The 27,005-nt window shown below is 40.5% G+C and overlaps 1 protein-coding gene across 5 annotated transcripts in view; it reads right to left on the bottom strand.

The window, feature by feature from the left end:
* Positions 1–352: 352 nt before the first annotated feature.
* Positions 353–27,005, bottom strand: part of SPSB4 (splA/ryanodine receptor domain and SOCS box containing 4) — a 162,230-nt gene continuing 135,577 nt past the window's right edge. For all 5 annotated transcript variants that reach the window (XM_017825542.1, XM_017825541.1, XM_017825540.1 and 2 more), the window contains one exon: positions 353–1,649. In XM_017825542.1, coding sequence (XP_017681031.1) covers positions 1,522–1,649 — 128 coding nt within the window. In that variant the 3' untranslated portion in view covers positions 353–1,521. The remainder of the gene's footprint in view (positions 1,650–27,005) is intronic.

Consider the following 27,005-nt stretch of genomic DNA (forward strand, 5'->3'; position numbering starts at 1 on the left):
GGGCAACCATCTGCGGGTCAGTGGTTTTGCCTGGATCACCAGTGCACAGCACTCAAACCCCAACCTACCTCAAAAGCACGGAGTCCCAAAGCACGACTTGGCACAAAACTGAGGTTTTGTTTAGAGGAATCTGACCAGAATGGTGTTAAAAGCAAGAGTACAGCTCTATGCAGAGGGAGCGGGATCAATCAGGGACATGATGTTGTCTGTGATGTCTCTCACACATGAAACCAAAGCAGTGATCCCAAAGAAGTGCCAGACAGAAACATTTGCAAAGCTGCAGGAGGAACTGAACTTCAACTCTGTGCTATGAGCAGTACTATGTTATTTAACACTTCATCAAAGGAGATATGAGTTTTACTTTGGACAGTAGACTTTATTAGAAATTTTCTCCTCATTCATCAGTAAATTCACATTAAAATATGCTGAAGGCAGCTCAGTCTAAACATTTGACATTCTGCCATAACAACAACTTCCAGTTTAAAAACTAGATAACTGATCAGGCAGATAACTTGAAACATGTAAGAAACGCAAATAGAAAGCAGCATCTTAAAAAATGGGATGAGCCTGAAAAATCGATACATTTCAGATGGAGATGGGGAAAAAAACCAAAATCAGTCACCCCATGATGGGAAACAGTTAAATGAGAACTCCACAGACACTAAACAGATAAATAAACATTATAACCACACATACATTAAAAAGAAAACAAAGTACTTAGAGTTCATACCACATAAAAATTATAAATTTGTTCAAATAAAAAAAGTGACAAGCTTTCTAAAATATGAATATCCTAAATTCTTGGGATAGTGAACACTTTGTTATAAACTGCAGAAGTTTGGAGGGACTAGATTTGGTCTTGAAAACAACAAACTGCGCCTTACTGTTACCAAGTCCAAAAACTGATCTGACACATATACCCTTTTTTTCCTCTCATGTTTTCAAACCACAGACTCTTCTTCTAGACAATAATCTGCTTTTTTGAACGTTAGAGTTTTTAGATAGTGTAGGCCTAATTATGTTGAGTGCTGATCACTCAAAACTCCCAGCAACTCTGTGTACCAAAGACAAGGTTTAAATATTTTTCAGAAGTTACTGTCAAGAATTTTCCTTTGCTAATTTATTTTTATTTATTGGGGTAAGGTGTAGGAGACAAAAAGAAAATCACAATATTGAAGAATGCTCTGTCCTGCAGAACAGTGTATCTTGCAGGTCAGATTTTCTATTGGCATTTACCAGAGGCAACAAAGATAAACTAACATATGAGAGATGAGAATAATGGCCTTCAGGACTGTAAACACAACAGGCAACAGATAACACATGAATCTCAATCAAATCAACGTTTTCACATTCTTTAGTAGTCCCCCACAGTGATCTGCTTTCACTGGTTCAGAAAAAAATATATATTAAAAATTAAATAACACTTAAGTGTCCATCACAAAGATTTATATTTTGCTGTAAACAATTTTCTGCCATTTGCATTGATGTAGTCCAACGTGAGGCCAGAGGGTTCTAGACATCTTATTGGTACTGTAAATAATTTTTCAGAGACAGAGGCAAAGGTAGAATTTCTATGTCATGCAGGCGGTCTCTGCCAAGAGCAAAACGAATTGATCTTCGGCACAAGTCCATTAAAGGCAGGGGTTCCGCTGAAAAAATAGAAGAAAGAAAAGAGAAAGTTAATTTTTCAGCACCTCCATTTACAGGCAATGTTTTATTTATTAACATAGATTCTGTATTCTATCGAGCAGTCATAAAGATAGTAATGGTATTGGGAAAAGTCTGATAATCCTGAGGCAATTAAGATAATCAATGGAAGCCAAAGCAGAATTCTACACATTTCACCCATAATAAGGGGCTGCGAAGTTTCAGACTGAGCTTCCTTATCTGTGAGGTTTAAAATAATAATCCCAAACCACTCTTCAGGCTTACCAAATTGCAGCATAAGAAGTTACTACATTTCCAGATTTCAAGCAAGACAAAGAGTTTCTAGTGTTTATAACACAACATTCGTCATGTCGTGTTAACATGAACTACACTGGCAACTTCTGACCTTCACATACCAGCTCCTTCTGCATCTTAGAACTGGAAATGCTACTTAAGGGTACCCAGCTTAAGGGTACTTCTCAGCCAACAGTGCTTTTCCTACAACACTCTCTTAGTCTTTCTTTCTAGGAAGTTCATTGGAAGCAAAAAACTAAACAAAACACCCTCAGAAATCTAGAGGAAATGTAACCTTTTCCTCCTTGAATAAATTAGGGGAGGAGGATTGGGCTGACTGGAAAGCAGGGTGCATGTTCTCCTATGTATATATACAAACACCCTCAAAATATATAAACAACATCTGGAGATGTTCTTAAGTTTAATTTAATAGAAGTGAATTAAGTATTTGTCAGAAGTGCCTGGCTGATAGCATTTAAGACTAGAGACTCCAACATGGTGATCCACAGCATCTCAAACCACTACACCCCTATATCCCATCCTGGCCTGCAATACTCACACAGAATTGCAGGAACATCATAAAATTTCCATCTAATAGTAGCAAGAATGACCTTTGTGACTGCAGAGTTTGCAGTGGAAGTCTTTTTGTTGCAGAAACTGCAATAAAGCCATAAAGTATTCTACCAGTTACAGCTATCTTCAAGAACTTCAAAAAGATGGATTTAGTTGCACATGCTGGTTTAAAAGGGTAAGAGCTTAAGAGACTATAGGAAACTCTTCCTTTTTACATTATAAAGCAGTAGTAGCCTTAAAAACTTTACTAGTACTTTCAAATGGAGAAAACAAAAAGAGTCATGTGCCCATATTGTAGCGATAACCTTTTATAAACTTGACAGATTTCTTACAAGTGCTCAACACTGTACAGCACTAAGTGGTTTTGTCAAGACTTCTTTTACGTGCCACATACAGACCTACACAAACTGTGTTTGTCTAGTGGAAAGTGTCCCCCAAGGCAGGGGGATGGAACTAGATAACCTTTAAGGTCCCTTCCAACAAAAACCATTCTGTGATTCCGTTCTATGATTCTACGTTAAACTAGCAATCCTTTAGCTGATATTATTTTAAAACCTACTTGAAAAAAAAATCTTTATAAAGCACAAGATACCAAATTAAGGACTGGTTTTATATGCTATAACTGTCTGTTCTGGTGACACATCGCTGATTTAGTGGATTTTCCATCATTTCTCCCAATGACAATTGATTTGTGTAGTTCACAGTTCACTACGGTATTTCCTAAAAGTGGCTAGCAAAAAAGCTTAGAAAGCATTCTGAAAGACTAAAAAGGTTATTTAGCTTATAAACACTTCAGTGACTTGATATGGATTCTACTTCTTAAAAATACATGCAATTGATAATTTTGCCTATTAAAAGATTACAAAATAAGAGCCCTCACATTCCAGTAATAAAGAAACGTTTTCTATGCACTAGTGCTCTTAGTTTTCATTTTTTCCATACCAGAATTATGAATGTTAAATCTTAAGGGATGAAGCTGTAAAATTCATTAGCCAGGATTAATAAGCAGAAGCAAAAATAGCTCATGAGTTCCAGGACACAGAATACAGCACATCTTACAAGTCTTACACCATAAGCAACAATTTTCTGAGTATCTTCCCAGAATCTCTGCGGTCCCATTAAGATGATGTAAAATGAGGACTAGGAGTGTTTAAAGCCATTAACTGACCATGTGGTCTCTTTTTTTTTTTCCTAGACAAAGGAATATGTAAAATGTAGCCATCTGTGCAGCCAGGCACAGAGTTAATCCCAAACTTCAAAACACAATTTAAGGAAAGGTTAAATTATTTTTCAAGCTTGAAAAGCTAAATGAATGTTTCCTGTCTCACTGCTACAGGGAATTTTCAAATGCTGAAGAAAATGCCTCCAAGTGTTTGCAACAGCTGCTAAATTGCACATACTAAATGTGTTTTTGCAACTTGAAAATTGAACTATATTCTTTTTATTCTATTCAACAGCAGTTCAAACCTACAACAGAATTAGAACAGGTCTGTCCTACAATAGTAAATAGAATTTATGTTTTCTGGGGTGCTGGTTGTAAGAACTTGAGAAAAAAGTGTAATAATAGCATTATAAGTTAAAAATGTATGTAGTTGTGGATAGTGCTAAATCAACAAAAATTAAATTCAGGAAAAGAAATAAACTTAGTTTCAAAATGGTTTATCGGACAATGGTAAAAGTCTAAAATGAAAGACTGACAATTTTCAGAGAGCCTAACTCAACAGAACCATTATTAAACATTTGGTCTGTACCTTAATGCATGCACTCTCCATCCATCGCTTCTCACATTTTTACTACATAGTTTACAAAGGCGGATCATTTAGAAAAAGATTTGCGTTTTAAGAAGCAGAAGTTGGGTTCTAAACACTGGGTTAGTTCCAGGGGGAGGCATTTGTATTACCATGGGGAAGGGGAAAGGGCAAAGAGCTTCTCAACCCGGGCACTGGGTGGATCCCTCAGCTCCACCTTGCCCTGAAGCCGAGAGACACCCCCAGCCATGCACCCTCCTCCAGCACACCAGCCCTGGGTCAGAGTTGTCCCAGTACATCCCACACCTCAGCAACTGGCAGAGCAAAGACGCACCAGACCCCACTGCCCTGCAGCCCAGTGGTAACCTCAGAGGTGCTTTCAGCACCCCGCCGGTGCCAATGCCTGGCATTCCCGCCGTGCCCTCCCCGCAGCTCCAGGGATTCACCCACCAGTTGCGAGGCATTTCCTGCCCCGGAGCTCGGGGAGGGGGAATGGGGGCGATGTCAGCGGAGCACAGCGTGCCTGCGAGGAAATGGACCGCTGCAAAGAGGATGCTCCTCATCTCCTGGAACGGCTGAACCGTCTCTCCCACACCGTGCAAACATCACAAGTGCTTCAGGTTTTCAGGAAAATTCAGTGAGAAATGAAAGAACCACAAGTAACTCGGTCCTTTCAGAGAGGAGAGGAATGGTTAGACCCGAGCGTTTGCTGCTGTGCACCCCGCGTGAAACACAAACACAGACTCGACCTATACCAAACACTCTACAGCACACTCAAACGTTCAAAATAGTATTTCCAAAATACGATTTTCATTTAAGATTATACAAATAATGTTTAGAAGGCTCTTAATAATGCAAGGGATGGGAACATGATTACTCAGAAGACACGTCGTTAGCTGTAAGCTTGACTACTGAAAAAGCCTTTCACAACATTAAATATTTACCTTTGAAAAACTTTTAAATTCGGGGATATTAACTGTCAGAACATCTCACTACTTATAATGCATATTAGGTATACTAAGAGTTGTATTTTTAGAATAACCCCCAATGGAATGGAACTGGAGCATTCAAGCCTCCCAGAAGAACCTGAACCAGCCATTTTACCAAAGTTATGTGAACCCCAGTAATGTTCTTGCCATTAGAAAAAAGGAGGAACGAATTGCTGAGCTGGAATGCAAAATTGCAAAGAAAACATGATTCACAAGAATGGCTCTTTGTACTAAATTCCCAACCAGGCTAAGAAATGCAAAGTGAGACACTCCAGGGCAAGGGAGCAAGCTTTGCACAGGAAACCCAGTGCTTCCTCTCGGGATCCAGCAGCACTCAGACAGAAAAGTGCAGCTTCTGGGTAACGACGCACTTTCCAAGCCTGGGGCAACACCTTTCTGAACATACTTTAAGGAATCATCTTCTCATTTAAAGTTTACTATGAGACCTCTTCACCCACAGGTGCCACGTTACAGAAAATTATTTTTTCAAGATAAAAATAATAATTAAAAAAAAAAGAATAAAAAAAACCCTTGCATAACTGATGTGTCAGAGTTTAATTCCTGTGTCTCCCAATTTTGTACCAGTAGTTTACAAGAAGGCCCATGTAAAAAAGAAACCAACAGACCTTTGCTTCCCCTCTGTATCTGCACAGGCTCACCAAGGTCACAGGTTGGGTATTCCATCACAAACCTTCCTTTCCCTACACTACAATCATATTTGGAAGCTGGTTAAGGTACAATCACAGCTGCTCTTCTCACCTAGAGCTGCATTTCACCAAGTGGAGTACAATATAGCTTAAATAGCCCTTTAACATAACAGCTAATAACTTCAAAATAAATAGATACTTGGTTAATTAAATTAAAATGGCTACTTAGTAACTATTCAGATATTAATAACACAAAATAGCTGTGTTTATATATCTACATATATTCATTCTAATGCCATCACTGCTAGTTTAAGGACAAAGGCAAAGAAATGTTTTTAAGGAGACACAACCCTGTGCTTGTGAGCATTTCTCCAATACATACATATATCTGCAAGAGCAATTTGCACATCATTACCAGCTGAAAAGTTCATTTAGTTTTGGCAACCCGTAGTTATTTAACAGTCTGGCACTCCAGCAAGGCTGCCTCATCTCTGTAAACAGGCTTTTGTAGTTGAGATAAAGTCATTTAGCATCCGATAACACTAAATGTTATTAACTGCAATGTTACATAAGGCTCATGCAAAAGAGCAGCTTTTAGCACACAACAGTTATTTGCCAAACGAAAATACCATTTTTTTAAATACATTTTTAAAGCTCTATCATCACATCATGTTCATGGCTTTCATTAATCTATGAAGAATGTATTTTTATCTCATGTTATAAAAGCAAAGATGTCTGGGGGAAAAAAGCACAGAGCAAAATTAAAGCTGGGTGAAAGACAAAGTTTTTGTGAATCGACATCACCAAAAATTAAGAAATTTTTTAGGATTTTTATAGACACCAAGCTACCTTATGTTTTGCTACTTTTGGCCTTGGACTTATTAAAAAGCACTTATATTCAGTGATGCATGTTACCATTTCCAACTGCTGAAAGGCAGCTTTGAAGTCAGATTAAAAAATTTAAAAAAAAAAAAAATACAGTGTTACAAGACAGAGATGTGACTGCTCATCATTAAATAAGTGGAGAACACATCTCCAGTCCTAACTTTGCCGTGCTGACAACAGTGCCAGGATTGAAGAGCCAGCTTTTTACTGAGGTGAAGGGGCAGCCTCTCAAGAACACGAAACAGAGGAACGTCTTGCAGAAGTAGGACATGCCTTGTGCACAGAGAAGTCTGGAAAGGAGGGAAATGCAGGATGCCTCTGTTCATATCCGAAGGGGGCACAAGGTTTTCCGTGTTTTACATACTCTGTGGCTATTGCCCAGTTCCCCTTCCTGCCCTTTCCTCTTTCCCACCAATAAGTCAGCAGCACCCCGGTTCCTGCTCTGCACTGCTTTTCATTGCTCCATTTCTATCTCATACTTTGCCAAGGTCCATGATCATCATGATCTTTAGAAGGATGGTGTCTCCAAAAGACTGACTCTTTGTCATGGAAAGGGATCCAACACGGACATGAGACAACAGTCCTACCCTGTGCCTGTTATATGGCCTCCCATAACCAGGTGGGAAGGGAAAGCTCTCTTCACAGCTTGACACCACTCAGCTACCTGACATCTACCTGATCCCATGGACAATCTTCTGTTCCCTACCAGGACACCTGAGTCCCACCCTTTTTCTTGAATTTTCACCCTTCCTCCAAGTATTAAGACACCTGCTAAGAGGTAACATGGCCCAAGTGTTTCCATTAACGTGATTTAGGGTATACAGGAATTTGTAACTGCCATTTAATTATCACATACCATAAACATACAAATATATGTAAGCCAGGAGTTTTCCTTCCAACCTTTCTGCCAAAGCTTAATTATTGTTTTAATTTTACGCAGTACAGGCGAAATTCTTTCCCCTGCATAATACGGTACATAAATACACCCCCTGTGACATATTTATGGCTTCCCTGATGCAACTGATGGAAAAATTGAGTTGTGTTCCTTAAATGGCACAATCTAGAGAAAGGAAATTGCAAAAAATATATTAGAGAACACGGGCTATGACCAGTCATAAAAAATGCTAATAAATCTCCTAACAGCAATGAAAATTCAGACAAAGGATTAACAGGATAAAAGAAATCACCTATCAATTTTTCCTACAGATGTCTTTAAGCTCTGCAGCCTAACGCAGCAAACAAAAATGAAGCACCTTAGAATATCTCATTTTAATTACGGCTCAGGCGATCCAGAGCCATCATCTCTTCTCAAGAATTCTGCCATTCAAAAGAGAACGCTTTGGTGTTTCAGAAGAGCATCGCCACGTTCCTCCAACTCCGCGTTTATCTATCCGAGAGCCGTGGGCTCTGGCAGACCATCCCCACTCTTAGGCTGGCTTTGCAGAGGCCGTGTCCCCGCACCCCCCCGTGAGCCCCTCTGACACCGCCTCCCCCCCGGCAGGCTGGGCACACACAGCTGGAAGTGATCGCCCCCGCTCCTCCAAAAGCGGAACGGGCGGCAGATGGTGCGATGGTGTGTTATCGGGCAGGGCTGACAAACAGCCGCTGTCTCCAGCAGTTGTCCACCAGGACAAATAAAGCTTTGTGCTGTCCACGCCAGCACCTTGCTTTTAGAGAGGCAGGGTGGGGAAGTAAAAATACAAAACCGACACAAACACCGCCCTGTATTTGAGCTAGCCCGCATCCCACAAAAATTCGGTACTTGAAATTAAATATGTTAGAGGGAGAAAGGAAGGCAAGAAAGCTTGAACAGAGAGAAGGACTCAGGGGTAACCTCCCTCTACCCCTCTCCGCCTCCTCCTCTGCGCGTCTGGGCCGGACCGGGAGGATCGGTTTACAGATACCTTTGGCTTTTAAGTGTTAAATGCAGTTAAGCACAGTTTAAAACTTCAATCAAGCATCATTTAGCAGAATTAAGCTGAAAAAGCAGCAATGAACAAGCAGATATTCTGCAGCATCATTTGTTTTCAGTTAATGCTCTCCAGCTGTGCTTTCTTGAGAGGAAAGGGTTTGAAAAGCAGAACAGAATGAAAACAAACGAAAAGCAATCCCCAAAGCCAGTGGCCTCCTGTTAGGGGTTCGATAAAGAATCTATCCTTTGAGCACAAATGGAGAGCTCCACGCAGTTTCTTTTTTTGCATTTCAGTGTTTGCAATCTCCTACAAGGAATTCACAATTCAGGAATCGAATTCAGACAACTGTGAATTCAGACAACTGGTCCTGACTCACAAGGACCAGAGCAAATGCTTAAATTGAAGAAATTCAACACGAGTTTAAAATTTATTCCTAAAGATTTCAATTTAGTAGGCTTCAGCATAGGCCTACATTCTTTTTTTTAATCATATTGGTTATAGGAGTATTCTTCCTAAAAAAGTAATTTGTTTACATTTATAGGAAGGCTGTATGTATGTATGGAGTCATACACATATATATCATACACAAATACCTGCAGAAATCCTCCTCTGAGAGGCTCCATGTGGTCTTCAGTTCTTACCATCTAGGTAGGTTTATGATCCATCCAAAAGGGCCCTAGACCCACATACTAATATGAAAAACAGGCACAAAGTCTGGCCCAGCTCAAATCTACAAGCAAACTTCACTGTGGAAACTCACCTGAAAAATCTTCATTTTCTGAATTACAACTGCTTAAATGTACATGTGCATCACCATACTTCAATTTCCAGCAACAACAACAGTAAAAAAAAAAATCACAGGTATGACTCATATTTTAAAACATTTTAACACACTATTTCTACAATCTACAAATTATTAAATTGTAGTGCTGCAAAACAGCAGCAAACGAATGGCTTTTTATAAAAAGGAGCAAAGCTGTGTAATAAGCTGGTTTTGCTATATCTTGAGAAATTTGCATGCTGACAAAGACCACGAGCAAGAACGGTGGCAACTTCCCTTCTGAAAGGGGAAGGGCATGTATGATTTCATTCCCTTTTTGCATCGGGAAGAGGCAAATAGGGAGGATGGGCTGGAAAGATTTGCTTTCTGGCCTTGACTTGTTTTTGTTCTCCTCCATTCAGATCCTTTCACAAAAGGACTCTCCACTTTGCTCTTGAACACGGTGCAAAGGTAAATTGGGACAGCTACTTCAGCGATGATCTAATGCTCTATAGTAGCAAAGACACCCAACACTAATACACGCTCTTCAAAACCAGCAAACAAAACAAAGTGTTTGACACCAGAGATGAGCCTAAGCTACAACCATTGACTCCTTAGCTCCTCCCTGCTCAAACCTCCCCAAGTGTACCACGTTTAGAATGAAGATTTGGCTTAGATTAATCTGTAACACATACTTCATAGCTTTTAATCTTAAAAACACATTTATCACCATTAAATTCAGCTTGTGTGCCAGGCCATAAAGAGGGAAGTTAAAATATATCAAGGTGAGAGAAGATTAAAGCTTGCATGAGAATTTCACTGAGTAGATGCACTGGAGTTCAAAGACCATGTTGTTCAGGGGTTATGGACAGATTTATAGACAAAGTAATAATGGAAAAAGTTGAAGGAAAGTTCAGGATTCAAGGACGAACCACTGCAGACAATTATTGCAAGAGGCGACCACACGCTGCAAGCAATGTGGGGACTGGAATATGCTAAAACAATTCCTTGCATTTTATCTCTTCAAGAGATGTGCTTCATAAATGGGCATATAATATACCATCCATAGGTACACACCTGTAACAGTCTTTATGGGTGTGAACAACTCCTTATTGCCCAGGGAAGGGGAACAGGAAATCAAAGATATTTTTGGTGAACCTCTTGCTATCCTTCAGTTCATTGACGCATTATTTCTGCCCTTAATAATATGACAGTAGATGAGATTTCTTGGTGGGAAACCTAATCATAGTGATTACAACATTCTTGAATTCAAAACTGTTAAGTTTTCACAGCTGTTCTTAAATACATTTTTTATTTTGGGTTAGCTAATCAAGGACGAGAAAGGGAGAGGGAAAGGGGGAGAGAATGAATGAGAAGCATGCAAAACCCCAAAACTTGGCACTCTGTGCTGAACTGGGTAGGTATCTGGTTGCCTGACTGTCCCATCTGCCCTTCTCCCACCAGGCTCTTTTATCTGCCTGTTGCATTTTGTATGACATATTCATTGTGTGGAACAGTGGAATACACACCCTGTCATCTTTTCTTGTACTGTGCCCAGCATGCTGGAGCCTCACCAGAATTTCTACATACTGCCATACTGAAGTAACACATGCTCATGCAAGATTTCCATTGCTTACAACTCTCATTCTCAGCTGGAACCTCTCACAATAATTTTCTGTATGGCTGTTTAGTATTATACTGAAGTTATTTATCCTAGTTAGCAATTAAATTGATTCAAGGCATCTTCTGCATCACATTGCACCCCACTGCAGCTTTCTTCAAAGCTTCACCACATTGACAGGGCAACAGAACTGATGACTCTCCTACTTACATTAACACAGATTGTGCTGAGCTGTTTAAGACAATTAATATTTGACTGTATTCCTCATATCATTGTTATACGACATTTTCTCAACTGCTTCAGTTTTAGTTACCCAGAGGCTCCAACATATGCAGATTTTCTCAAACCAAGCGAGAAAATGACAGCAGCATGTCATTTAAATTTTAATGCAATTGTATACAAGCTAATGATCTCTAGGGGAGATTCGCAAACAATAGACCTGACTCATCACTTTGTTACTCTAGTTTTGATATTAACAGAATTACACTGGAATAAATCTGGAGACATGAAGTTGCAATTAGGCTCCATGTAATGAAGTTGATCCCATTAGTTTAGTACCATTTATATTTTCAACTTCTTGAAAGTGATTTTTTTCTTAAGTACCATAATCTTCATCAGCAGAAAATGGGTACTGGAGATGATCTGAATTATTTTCATACCGAATTTAGGATTCGTCGTCATTCCTGGCATGCAAACACAACTGATGCTCTCTGAATGCATTTCTAAAACATTCATTTTGAACACAAATGCACTCTCACATCAAAGGTAGAGCACATAGAGCTGCCCACCATTGCTGAGCTCTCCTCAATCACAAGCTCCTGTTACCATCTTTCAACCCTGGCAAAGCTCTATCTGAAATTTCACACCACTGTGCCACCACCTACAATCGGCACTCCTGGCATGTCATCTTACAAAGGGCCTGGTCATTTTGTGAGAAATAAGAGTGTGGAAAGATGATTTCCATATTATGCATTCCACAGCCACTGTGTTATCACAGCCCAAGCCTCTGAAGCACCAGCATAAACCCACTGAAGGAAGGGACAGGTGAGGGGAGAGGTGGGCCAGGGAGTGGTTTGTCCACTGAAGTGACTTTCCTCTTCCTGGGCACTTGGGGGTAGGGAAAATGCAACATGATGAAAAACATTTAAGACTCACAAAAACACCCCCTGGAATTTCACACAGGATTACCAGAATCTGGTAGCGAACTCGAGTTTTGCTCACGCTGATTTGCTTCACCTCCAGTGCAGCATCACTGAGCAAAACTTTCCTGTACTTGGTCCTACGGGACACATGGACAGCTGGAGCCCTCTCTGGGCTGTCTTCTCTGGCCAGAAAAGCTGAAAGGGGAGGTGGCAGTTGTGGTGGAACCTGCTGCCATCCTCCATCCATCCATCAGCCTATTCCTCACAAAACTGCTTAATATATTTTGAGAACTAGGTCTGCAGCAGCAGCACGCCACTCCTGGCTTCCTCCCTGCCCTCCTCCAGCCCACCAGATCCAGCTAACACATTTCCTTTGAACTTATCAAACTCCACACAGTGACCTTCCCCCAGTGGTGCTCTCTTGCTGTTCCAGTGAATTCAGACACAAAGAGGAGGGCAGCACAGAGTGACCAGGGAGGCTTTAACCCCAGCCCTGTCCCCTCACACATCTCCCAGCTCCAGGCTTGGTCCTTCTGTCCTCACTCAGTTTTACAACCACCATCTGCACAGGATGCCACTGATGTCAGACAAGATGAGGAGAGAGCCAGGAGCAGCTGAACCACTGAGCTGTGTGGCTGTGGAACTATAAAACACCACCAAGGGTCTGGGTTTATTGCTTCTCACTGATTCATTATCAAACACGCTTTGTCCATAAACAGCCTGTTCCAACTCGCTCTGCCCCAGCTGCCAGCTGGCTAATGCAGTTGCACAGGTGTAAATGAAAGCATTATTTGGTCTGCAGAAAAGCTATTATGAACAGAGATTTATCTAGATTTTCAGATCCCAAAGTTAATTTGTGAGGTTGGCAATTAAAAAAAAAAATGCATCAGGGAACAACAAAGCAAAGTCGAGCAATTCACTCACCTCTTTAATGTACTTGCATGCCTTATTTCTGTAGGAAAGGGAGTCCCATCCACCCACTAATACAGAAGATAGCAAATAAAAAAAATGAAAGAAATGCAATATGTACCAAAATCCTTATCACAGTTTCTACATGTTTGTGTTTTCAGATTCCTGAAGAGATTCATGTAGGAGCTTGAGGCACTCAGCTCACTATTACGTGGGTGTGTGTGTGTGTGAGTGTGTGTATGATTAATACTACAGAAAATAAAAACATCTCTAGAACTCTACAACTTGGCCAGATGTACAATAATTTCTTAATACAAAATAGGAACTAATTTCAACATGGTTTTAGCTCTAAAAGGATCTATTTTCTTATCTGGGCATTGGTAAATATGCAGGTTACAGTTTTCAACAATAAGTGAGTTTATGCAAGTCCATACTGAGGTACCACAATAAATGACTTGATTCATTACAGTGCCAAGCAGGCAGCAGAGCTTAATGAAGACAATAAGGCCATTTCCAGCTCTCCAAAAAGGGATGGCTTTTTTTGTCAACTTTTTATTTGATATTTTATTTACAGTTTGGCTTTTTTCAAACTTAAACAGTAACTAACTCACTCATGGGAAAAATTGTGCGGGCTTTTGTTGTGTTTGTTCGTTTGTTTGTTTTGGGATTTTTTGTGGGGTTTTTTTTGTTTTGTTTTGTTTTGTTTTGTTTTAGTTTGTGGAGTATCATTTGATGCCAAATCTCCATTATCTTTTGATAGATTCTGGACAGACTCCTTTACTATTAGTCTCATATTTTGAACACTAATTTTTAGTGTTTTCTTAATGTAATTACAAAAACAAAAAGGTGAGAGATAAATATCAGTCTCATTTTATGCTTGTGTGACACATATAAACATATATATCATTTATATGTATATATAAATATATATACACACATTAAAAAACTCCACTCTGACTCTTTTCAATCAAATCTTCTGCCCTATTAAACCATTTAAGCATGTCTTATTTTCTCTCTTATCAGTCATCTCCTTCCCATTCTTCTGTGCTCCTACTCTCAGTGTCACCCAGTGAACTGGGGTTTAAAAAAGAAAAGCCCCCTACTTCTGAGTGTGGAAGCATCAGGCATGGCATATTTTGCCTGTTTTAACCTAAAAATCTGAGTGACATAGGTGCAACAGATTGGTGCAAAAGCTAAATTATAAAAACAAATTCTTTAACTTGGTACTTAATCCAAAGTACAACCCCCCAAAATATTAAAAGCACATTCAGAATTACACAGAGCACAAAAGAATGCTTCCCACCAAATTCCTTCCAGTCCCTGGCGACTCAGCCTTTTTGACTCCACCAGCATTGTCAGCAAAGCCAAAGGGATTTTTGCCAGGGTAAATACTGCTAAATAGGGTCCCCCATCCATAGATATTTCTCTTTTTCCCTGTTGCCAAGAATTTTTTGATGAATTGGATTTTATTTTTTCACGTACTCACAGTTCTGAGATAAACACTGACCCCTCGGGCATAAGGACATGCCCATGCTCCTTTGATGTCTTCGATATTTCTTAACTAATTAAGTTAATCACATAGACAATGACTGAGCAAAAAAGCTACACAAAGCTTTCCAAAATCATCCTTCATAGGGGTGGGAACAGCCACCCAGAGCAGATTTCCTGGGAAGCATTCCATTTAAACCATCCCCTAAACCCATCACATTAGTTAGCTGTTTACTTTGGATATCTTTTTACTCCCCTGTCCAGGAGGAGAGATCAAGACCTTGTGCTTGTTCTAAATCTTATCAGCCATACACAGAATCAAACCCACAGCCCCAAAGCACTCTGTAGTCAAGCAGTAGGGGGAAGAAAGGAGTATCCAACATATCCCATTTCCCAGTGTGCTGATATTTGTTTTGCATCTCCCTGTCCTTTCAAAAATCGGACAAATTTCTTCAGTAAGAAGGACTAACAAGTCAAGGAGATGCTTTCCTCCTGCTGTGAGACACAGGCAAACACTACTGAAGTTGAGACACAAAGACCAGGGCACCCAAGCAGAGATTATCAGGTTGACTTTATCCTTGTAAGCATCTTCCAGCTGAAGAGAAGATGAGAAGGGCAGTGACCATCCAGGGTACTTCCTCAGGAGCTCCAAAGTGCTGCTGACTCGGTACATCCACGCTGCCAGTGATGGAGGGGAGACCTGGAGCTCTCCATTACCTGTTCCTCCTGGTTTCCTCTGCAGACATTCCCACAGAGGCAGGGAGATTAGGAGACTAAGGAAAGCATTACTAATTGACAAAGACAAAAGCAACTTGGGAGTGGCCAGCACTACACCAAGAACAGTGGAAAAATGTCAATGAACAAAGAAAAAGAAAAATAAAGCCTTTCCTTTCTTGGTGTTAGTGTTCAGTGTGTTGCTTTCAGTACAAACACCATCTCTGCTGTGATGACATATCTGAATGTCTATGTCATGCATTTTCATATTCTGAATGAAATCTTTTTATAACATATGCTTTAATTTTACATACTGATGCAAAATCAGAATCCTGGGCTTTGTGTATTTGGGATCCTGGTGCTACTGACTGAAATATGCATTTCACTTTCTATAAGGTAATTTTCCAGATTAGTAAAAAAGGGCAATGTTCACATTTCTTCTGCTTTATTGCTATACCTTCCAAAGACAAAAGCAGGACTATATATTATTCATCACTGCCTTTCCCTTGGTAGGTAACACCTCCCAGGCCATTCTTCCCTTCAAAACAACAAAGCCAGATGACAATTCTTCAGAACTCCCAGACCTCTCTCCCATTCAGCTTTGAACAAGAACTTCTGTGCCTGAGCACAAGCAAACTTCATAAGACTGTGACCTGCATCACTCCTTGAGGATCTCACAGAAAAGCAACGCTCACCCTACAGTGACTGGAGACCGCAGCCCTTCTGTTCAGATTTCCAGGGTGCACATCGTGTTTGTAACCTTCCAGCACAATGTGAACACCCTCCCAAAAAAAGAAAAAAAAGTTTAATCTACTTGTTTCTTAGAAGTATCCCATTTTTTTCAGAAGCCAGTTGTGCATAGCACTTGTAATTTCATCAAATTCATGCTCAGAATGATCCATATGGATTTAGCAATTACCACTGACAGAAAAGGTCACAAAATTTTGCCTGTTCCGAAATCATCTGTTCCTCTTCTGTTGTGCTCAGTAGTCACACCAGAACTGAATCTTTGCTTTCAAGTACACAAAGCTCAATTAATTTTACGTGCATTTTTCCTTATGGGACTTGCCCAATTTTGATGAAAGGCAGGCTCAGCTTGGTCCATTCAAACATGGATGCCTCACAAAACACAATTTCCTTTGAGGTTGTTTAGAATATCTGAATGAAATCTCTCTTGCTTTTGGGAAGCACTTTATGGATACAGCCTGGTTACAGAATGTTGTTAACAGAAAACCATTTTCAAGGAGTCAAGGAAATGAGTACATGTTCCCAAATAACAGCACATGGACTAAAAAGCCCCTAAAAATCTAGAAAGCTCAAAAGTTTGAGTTGCCTGTTAATCACAAAACAAAAACACTAACAGACCAAAGTTGTCCCACCCTCCCCTGTCTTTTTTAAATGCCTGCCCAGGGATTTTGTCTGTGCAAATAATGCACCTAAAAGCTATTCATCTAACTTGTAAAAATATTTATTTCTTTCACAATGCCCAGGTATTTCCAGTTGCTCACACTACAACACTACTCTCCATGGACTTTTGCCTCATTCCAGGTGTTGCCATGCTTGTGGCAGCAGGGATGTAGTTCTTCCCTGAGCTAAACCATGCCACTTCCCACCAGAATTCCAGGACTTGTGGTTCCTCTTAGGACAAATGCACCAGAGAGGGAAGGGAGAGGGACAGGAGAGGATTTATCAGTAGTAACAAAACACTTAGAGAAAAAGGATTTCCAAGCAAGCCTACATGCATTTCTATCTTCCCTAAGTTCCCAAGATTTGGTGATCCTCAGGAGCTGATGGCTCTCTGCAGACAATGGCATTTCAGTGCTTTTCTTTCAAATAGCTACTGCCTGTCTTGTTCCTAAAAACCCATTTCAGAGCCAAAGTTCTGCTTTTTTGGCATTTCTTTTCTATTGCCTAGCCAGGCCAACACTAAACCTCAGAGGAAATGAAGGGAAACATCACCACATAGAGAGGGGAATGCCAAAGTTATTTTTGGTTGACAGGTAGACACGATGACACCTGCCATGCTTTGGCCTTCCTGTTTTCCCAAAACACACCTCCTGGGCAATATGGTCCACTAGACTACAAGTATTACAACAAGGGGCACAAAACATTGCTCCTGTACAGCTAAACCCATTGCCATAGAGGTGAAACGCATCCATAATGAATTTCCAGTCTATCACTAAAACTTTAGTATCGACACTGGAATTAGTTATATTCATATGCACAAAATAATCTACAGCCCATGAAGCAGGGGAGTTGAAAGAACAGCACAGAATACAAGAAGTGAGCAAACCAGCAGCTCTCTGAAGCCTCTGAAGTCTTTTTAGGATCCCCCTGTGCAAGTTGTGTTCTGCAGACATAACACAAGTATGGTCTGAACCCTGCAAAGCCTAAGTAAAGCTCTACCTACCCCAGCAGTAAGCCAGGCTTTTGAGAAGCTCTGCTCAGAAGAAGGTAAAACTAAGAACTGTTATCTGAAATTCAAATAATAATTATTCCCCTAAGTGTCATAAACAATTCACGATGCTGGAAATTCATTTGTTTGGGTTTTTTTAAATGTAATAAATATGATGACTCTCTGCATCTACCATCATGAGAACTTAAAATATCACTTCACAACCCTGAAGTTCATCTGATAAGAAAAAAGTAGCACTGCTCCTGCAATGCCAGAACAGCTTAAATCTTTTGCAAGCCTTTACCCTCGGGTTTCAGAAACTAGAATTTACATTTCTAGTTGCACCTATGTGACTCCATTCTCTCCATCAAGATAAAGTCTGTTTATTACTGCTCAAGCAGCACAGGGAGCCCCAGCCAGGCAGCAGTGCCTGTGTCAGACAGCTGTGGCTCCATTCCCAAAAGCACCAGCCAGCCTGGGCAGGTGAGGAGCCCATGCTACATTTTTCCCAGGGATGTGGTCTGCAATGTAAATGAGGCTGCTCTCTAAGCCTGCCTTCAGAAAACACTCTCAGGAACCCAGAGCTGCCATTTCCTCCTTGAAATCTCTCACTCCCAGAAGGAAAGAGAAAAAAACCAGTAAGCTTCCCTAGTAGTAAGCATCTGCCAAGAAATTTTAAGTGTTCCCATCCAAACCCTCCTCCCTTTTCTTAAGCTTTCCATTAGTTGCTGTATTATAAATCACTCTGGGGAAATGCCATGGACTCTGAATGTTTAAGTTATGTTATTAAGTAGTAAACCATCGGGTTTTACTAGACTCTTTAAAATAAAATAGTGTGGTCTATCTGCATAAACAAATTATATATTGCTTTTTCAATATTAATTATATGTTGTATGGATTAATAGCCATGTTAAGAGGAAGTTAAACTACCCCGTATTACATAAAACTGCTACATCCAAAACAGAAGAAATACTGCAAAGGTTCAAGAAAACTTTGAGGAATGCATCAAAACACTATGCAAAGATTAGTTCACTTGGCTCCAAAATGGCTTGTCAAATAACCACCAAATATTCTTTTGAATTTGAGTAAGAGCATCTGACCTGTGGTCAGGCAACAGGCAGCACCTTTCAAAGTGCTGCAGCCCCAGTCCACGACAGCAGGTACATTTTCTCCCTGCAAGAGCTTCTCCTACACATACATCCTCCGATTTTGTTAATGAAGGAATGTACACTCGTGGGCTAATCTCCTAATCACATCTTTTATTCCAGGAAGGTCATCGTAGGCTAAGAATAAGGCATTAAAATGCCCTCAAAGTATTTATAGAAAGATGTTGAGGAAAGGCAGGAATAACTTAAGTACAACAGACTGTGCATTACTCATGGAAGTTTCCGCTGCAGCTGAGCACTTTGACAGGATGTGATCCTGGGAGCAGAGCTCCTAAACCAGCAGACACTCCAACAACCAGAAGATTAATGCTTTTTCCCCTAGCATCAATTGATGGACCGGTTTTCTTTACCATAAAGGATGATTTACATGTCTGAGGCACATTTTTATTTTCTGTAAGTAGTGGCAGAAATTAGGAAAACAACATGAAAGGCACGGGACAGAGTGGGCCACATTCATTCAAGGCCAGTGATCACTTTATTTGCATGTCAGCAAATTTTCATGTATGTAACTTTGGGGTTCAGGTGTACAATGAAATAGCACTGAAGATACAAGTCACATCCATAGGGAGAAAAAAAATACAGTATCATCAACTTAAAACTATACATATAACTAATAACATCAGAGAAAGAAATTATCCTTCTGCATCACTCTTAGCTTGTCAACATTTGGTGGAAATACACATTGGGGTTGACTAGCCAGAACCTACAAAACACTAAAAAAATCATTATTTCAACACTGTAACCACCACAGTGTTTTTTGGGAATCTGGAGACTTTGTGAATACCAAACCCCAGCACATGTGAAAGCATGGCAGTCACAGAGGACTCACTCCCAGCTCTGACACATTTCCTACACAAGGCTGGCCAGACCACTCGGGTTCCTGCCATCGAGTTCGCTCTGCTGCACGTGCAGGGAGAGGAGCTGGTTCATCACACTGCACTGCAGCATTGAGCCACTTCTGCATTTAGACCTGACACATCCCTGGGGGGCCTTCTGCTTGGGAATTTAGGGGAATGTTACATCCTTTTGCTGTGTCTCAAAAGCCTTTTGTTAGAGAACATTTAGATGCAGGTTCCTGTCTACACCCTCTGTTTCAACTGCTGAAGCAGCGAAGATCCAGCTCAAGAGGCTGGGCTGGGTGGAATGTTTGTCTTGTAATGTTTGTTTGGAATGTGCTGGACATGAGACATGATGAAACCTGGCAGGCAATCCTGCCAAGTCCTGACTGTGCATAATGGGGGCCTGAATAGCTGAGAAATCCTCCTGTGTGAATAAAGGCCATGAAGTACCTGCTACCACAATAAACTCAACTTCAATAGTCCACAGCCTAGTCCAGAAGCAAACACCCTCACGGAACCACATTAAGGACCTTGGTGGATCTGTCACCAACACACACTCCCAAGGAGCCACTCCAGTCAAGCACTGGCTTCTGCTTGACATAGGCAAGCCCTCAGCCCTGTGCCAAGGTGACTCTGCCCTGCCTATGTCAAGAAGGAACTGGGATTGTCTCCTGCTGGAATCTGTTTTATACTGCATTGGTGTGCCACAGTGTGAACTTGCTGGAAAAAAAAAAAAAAACTCAAACAAAACAAAACCAAAAAACCAACCAACAAACAAGCCAACGCACAACAGCAACACAATAAGAACACCAAACCACAAACCCCCTAAAATGAAAAGTACAAGATTTCATTAAAATGTGGCTTTGTGAAATAAAAATTGTGTTAAAAACAAAATATGAGGTGTAAAGATTAATACACCTCTTGTGCTGTGATCTGACTATCTCTTCTCCATTACAATTTATCATTAGGAGGAGGCACACAGAGTGGACCTCTGTCCTCTGAGCAACATCTGACAACACATCACCATGATCTGCCTTCCCCACTGGGAAAAACAACATTTCCTTCCCAGAGCACATAAGTGAAAGACCAATTTCCAAAGACTTTTAGGTTCTCCTATTGCTATCACTGAGAAAGGAAAGTAAAAAGCAAGTCATTAACAGGAGGTGACCTTTCTGCCAGGCTGGCTTCCATTACAGCAGTTTTCACACAGTAGAGAAAATCTCTAAAGGTATTAACAGAACGAGCACCTGCAGTGCCTCCTCTGTGAAATGAAGTTTGCTCAGTTAAAAACAATACCAAGGAAAGGAGTTCTGAAAACAAGCGAGCTGTGCCACTTGGGAAGAACAGGGAGGGAAGCACTTAGTGCATTAAATCACACACTTATTTCTTTCTTGTTACCAATAAAAGTGAGTGATAGAGACCTAAATACTTGTGTATTTTTCAAGAATCCAGAAGAGATGCTATAATATCTGAGCTGCACAAATGAACTGAAACATCTGATTGCCTCTTGAGGAGCTACAGCATTTATTGTGCTTCACCTGGGCCATTCCCTTGGGTAACACAACACACATTCCTGGGAGAGAAGGGACATGCCCGCAGTGAACAAACTGGGAAACTGCCTCATCCTGCTCAGAGAGAGTGAGCAAGGGCTTCAGGAATGTCCTGGGGTGTGAACCCCAGTAACACTGTGCTCCCCTCCTCCTGCAGCGACACACATGTCCTGCCTGCCCATCCTACTGCAGGGCAGTACAGGAAAGCTGGGAACAGCAACCATAAGCCACCACACCTTGACTCACTGCAAGATTCTCTAATCTATATTAAAGTTTCACCTTCACTTACACTCAGTCACTGCTCATAAAGGGTAAAATATTGAGACAGTATTCCACAACCCAGTGGCAACCATGGCCTAAATTACTTGTCAACAGCTCCACTACTCCCGTCAGCATCCCTGCCTTTGAAGCACAACCACCAAACCAAACTTAAAAAACAAACAAACAAACAAACAAACAAAAGGAATGCCTTTGGAGCTTTCTTCTGAAGTAAATTCAAAGAAAAGGGCTCACCTAAGTGCCAACATTCCTGCAACTAAGCCCAGAAACAGGTTACCTACTTGGCAGCACCAAGAGCTAGCCTGGGTACTGCGGACAAAACTCCTAATGTTAACTTAGCAGCAAAAACGCCTGTCAAATCCATTTCTCATAAGAGGAATACTGTAGTCTTAGTTTGGTTTATCATGACAAGCTGGAAAGAATCACAGTGGCTGTTCATGAAGGCAGGAATGACATCGAAGCGCTCTGGGTTTGGATGTGCCCAGCCTAATTCCATTATTAAACCATTCAGTCTTAAGGAGTAAAGCTAGACATCACTCATTGCACTTTTCAGACTTAAGTGTTTGAAAAAAAATCTGTTCCTTAAGCAACTTTCAGCATATTTGAATAAAAGTGACTGTGAAATATAGTGAGAGCATAACAGATGGCTTGTTCTGAAACCAGGCAGCAAAACATGTCAAGGGGATGGACACACAAAGTGTCTCTCAGCAGTGAATTATGGAGCGTGAGTCCAAGGCAAAGCTCAGCCATATTCCCAGCTCCTTCCACTTCATAACAAGAGAAAAAACAGCTTTCAGTTTCTCAAATTTGGTGTAAAATGAAATCCCTAATCCAGTTTCTTAGTGCAGAACCATTAAATTGTAGTATATGATATATGAATGCATTACATTAGTACAGTTCTAGTGTTCCAGCACTTGTATGCAATAATTCAACAATTTAATCCTGATTTAAGATTGACTAAATTTAGCTCACGAGGAGAGATTAAAAGAACTCACACCACAGAACTTGTTAAAATGAAAGCAGTAATGAGGAGATGATGGGACAGACAAAAATCAAACGTGGCAGTTCTCAGCACAAAGAACAACTGCTCAGGAAAGCACACAACTTCGGAAACAAAGGTGGTCCAAGATGAATACCAGATATGAGCTGTGGAATAACCTCCTGAGCCAGAGCACAGGACTTTCATAATTTGGTACTTGTACAATAGGAATAGGGGATGTGTGGTGGGGGCAAAGATGCTGAAACTGTTTGGCCCAGAACAACTAAGTCTTCAGGCAGATGAACAAAAGCCTTAAAATAAAACAAAACAAAATGTCATTAACTACCTTGCTGCTGTAAATAATGCAATATAATGCAATATAATTATTTCATTAACTGATTGAGCCTTATCTTAGAGCAGTCTAAGTTTCTTTCCCTTGTAACAAGTATTAGAGTAGCAAACAGTCCTAGAAATAGACTGGGCAAATTGGAAAAGGGATAAGTAAAGATTTTTCTTTTCTATGCTCTTATTACTCAAACAGGCACTGGAAAATGAAACATCAAATATACAGCTAAAGAGAAATATTGTCCAACCTACGGGAAAGTTACTCTGCATTTCTGCAGTAAACTTCTGTTTGGCTTCTGTTCAAAGGCCATTTAAACTAAACTGTTGTTGAAAAGATGGCTGGTTAACCTAAAAAATCCACACCTTTTTCATTCGTTCTTTATTTTTATTTTTTAAATTGATTCCTGCTGTAAAATGTCCCCACTATTACCATGGACCAATGCAAAATATGCCTTTCAAACAGGTTCCACGTGGTGGTTCTGTTGGTTCACAGCCCCAGGCACACTCCAGGCAGAGCTGGGCAGGTGACAAGGGGCTGACTGGAGAGGTGGCTCCTCTTCCCGGCCAGATCTGACTCCTGTTCCTGGAAGTCAGATCCAAGACCCCTTCCGCTGGCTCTTAAGCTTATGGATGAGCAACTACTTCCCAAATTAAAGCTTGTCACTACCCTGTTCCAAACAGAGGGATAGTTTAAAGAAAGTGGGTCTCAAAGTTTTTCTTGGGAACTTTTAAATCCCTTCAGAAATTGCCTGGTCGGTTAAACAAATTTGTGGCCTTTGGTTTAAATTTTGTATGTGTTATCTGTCTTCACATCAGAGCTCAAACTACCATTTCTGTCCTCCTGGAAGTCTTTTAGGCATCAAAAAAACCCAAAGAGGCAAAAGGCCCTGTCCTCTATGCACATACAGTGGCACTTGTGCACACTCAGAGTCATCTCACTGGCTGAGGTAACTGGTAATTACAACACTTCAGAAATGGCTTGATTTCAAGTTGATAATATGGTCAGAACTATTAGCTTCTTCCATTACCAGATGGGCTGTATAATGTGAAAAATAAATTACAAAGCACTTCCCAGGGTTGCTGTAAATGACTGAATTGTAGCTGCAGGCATCTAGTAAGTTGTGAATGATTACTGATGTAAAAGAGCAACTCTACTGGGGATGACAGTAATTAGTCCTTACAAAATTCAGTGAAACATAGTCAGGGAGAAGAACAAGACACGTAAGTAATTTATGCACCACAATTAAACAATTGTTAGAACTTGCAAAAATTTAAACCACATAAATACTGCATAAAACATGCACCTGTGGATTTAAAATCTTATCTTACAATACCACTTTTCTTTTATAAGAAAATATCAATTAAGTTAAGCATAGCAAATAACACACAATTTCGTCAGCCTAAATTACTGCTTTTATCACCACCTATTGTCTTTCTGAAATGTTTCTTTCTCCTGTACTGTGAAATAATGTAAGTGGCCTCCCTTTCTCATTTTATCCATGGCAATGCTTAACCAGTGAGCCAGATATCCAAGAAATAAACCAGCTGTGAACTGTTGAATTTGCTGGTGCTTGGCATTTACAGGCTTTTAGCAGCATAGTGATGAATATAACAGAGAGACTTAATTATATACTGCATTATTTTGATAACTATAACTGAAATATATACATGCATGTATGTATATATATAGAAAAACATACAAATGCCTGGATGAATCTATTATTCTGAGAGAGAAACAGATAATAAATACTTTTCTCACCTTGGGAGTGAACAGTGGAAATGAGTGGTTTGATCATGGAGGCAATGGAAACGTGGTGGTAATCTTGGAGGTAATGGCAGTGGAAGAGAAGGCAGCAGTGATGCAGGTAGAACAATTTACTGAAAACTATTCAGGCTGATTGGATGCCACCGGGAGGGTCTGATTCCATGGCACAAACGCCTCAGCTTTGCACCTAAGCTTTTGCTGTAACACTGTGATCAAGCCAAAGCAGTGCTGCTGCACACCAGCAGGGAATCCAGCCCACCACAGTAATAACACAAATTGATGTGATACAGTATATAATGAAGAAAAACTAAGACCCAGCATTGAGCTATTAATATGTTACACCAATAAATCTCACCTATTCTCAACTATTTTGGGACTGTATATAAATGTCACTAGATACTAAAAAAGCCTTTTAATGTTCCTGATTCTCCACTCCAGCTACAGCTCACCATGAATCAAAAATCATTTTGTTAGGGGTCAGTTATTCTTTACGGGGGTCAGCACATCAAGTTAACTGGATGAAAAATTGTGCCTTAAGAAAAAAGCACAACGTGTCACCTCCTGCTACCCAGATAGGCTTAGGCTTACTCAGCTATCATCACACACTTCATAGCCTGCCAACCAAAGTATTTCCTTTTAAAATAAACATTTGAATTACAGATTATAAAGAGCAGTCTGTTTTAGCAGGTGCTCCGTCAATCCCTGCCATTCTCAAGTTTTGCCTTACCTACTCAACATCGAGAGAACATGTTGCTAAAATGAACAGACCTCGCCAAAAATCTCTCCGCAGCTGTGCTGGGTAAACCGGAGAAAAAGAGATTTAAGCTTTAAGTAAGACTTTCAAAAGGATATTCCATCTGGGTAAACAAATACAGAAAGGCAGGTTTCTATTCCCTAGCCATCCTGTGAAGGGTGCATCTGTGTTTCAATAGTCTTCTGACCTTCAGAAGTAGTATCAAACATACAAAAAGGACTGCAGTGGGCACTTTGCTGGCACCTCTTTGCCATGCTCACGGCAAGGTCAGGCCTGAGTGAGAGAACAGGTGGGACGAGCTGCAGATCCTGCCTGACATGTCTCCAGCCCTGTAGTTTGCAGGTCCCAGGCCCTGCCCTGCCCTGCCCTCTGTGCTGGGTGCTCCCCTCGCCCACACAGCAATGCCCAGGGGCTTTCATGTATCTAATAAAGCTCTGTAGATAAAGTTATCTAAATATTGGTAGACCAACTATGTCCTCGGCACAAGAGGGACATTTAGTAAGCCTAGAGAGACAGATCTCTGCTGAAGAATTTGAACTCTGGAGCTGCTTTATCCATATAATGTTATTGTCTGCTAAATTCACCAGCATTTGTAGTCTTGCGGTTAATTCATCCCCTTCAAACAGGATGGCAGCTAAGTAATAACAGGGGGAGAAAAAACCCTTAAAGGCCAGGAGAATTAACTGTATCTTACTAAAGCCAGTGAGGTCATGCATTATTCATGCATGGAAGACAGGAGTACACTCAGCTAAGAGGGCTACAGGGAACTCAGAATCTGAAGCTCCCATGATTTGTAGCCATTAAAAAGCAGAGCTGCATTATTTTATCTGAAAGCAAAAGATAGCTAACTGCTGCATCTCTCACATGGAGGCAGAGGGACTGCTTCCAGTTCTCACGGACACAGTAGGAACTTCTGTTGCAGAGCTAGCAGGAGAACTTGACTGTACTGCCCCAGACACAGCAAGGGAACATGGAGGAATATTTAAGCCAACTGATATTCCTAAATGCAAGAAAGAATTCTTGTGTTACTAGAGGATGTCAGAGCACGTGGCTATTATACAGCTGCTTTCATGGGCTCTAATGAGACCATCAGCATTTCATGCTGGCCAATACACAATCCTTTAAATTAATAAAACCACAGAAAATAGCTGCTTCGTACTAAAAACAGCCCTTTACATTTAAACCACTTACATACACTGTGAAGTGCCAGTCCAAACTAATATTGAATGTTTGCCACCTTCTTTCTAAAAATACACCCTTATAGTACAGAAGCTATTATTTCTCTACAGTATAATCATGGAAACTGCATGACTGCATTACTTCTAGTCCATATGTGTTAAATAAGTGAGCTCATTTTGTAGAAAATTTCACACCGGTGTCTGAAATCCGTCTGTTACAATACAGTATTTACTTTTTACTTGGGCTGTAAACTATTAAAACCACAATGCCAAATCTTGCAGACAAAACTCACATTCACTGAAATCCCAACTGAAAACTGCGGAATTTTGATCAATGGTGTTCATGCCACAGACAGTGGTGGTGAATGAAGGCTGGAGAACCTCAAAGAATTATTTCACATTTGTCAATAAGTTCTCTCCAAGGG

The sequence above is a fragment of the Lepidothrix coronata genome, unplaced genomic scaffold (assembly GCF_001604755.1).
Source record: "Lepidothrix coronata isolate B3197 unplaced genomic scaffold, Lepidothrix_coronata-1.0 Scaffold120, whole genome shotgun sequence".
Classification (NCBI taxonomy): Eukaryota; Metazoa; Chordata; class Aves; order Passeriformes; family Pipridae; genus Lepidothrix; species Lepidothrix coronata.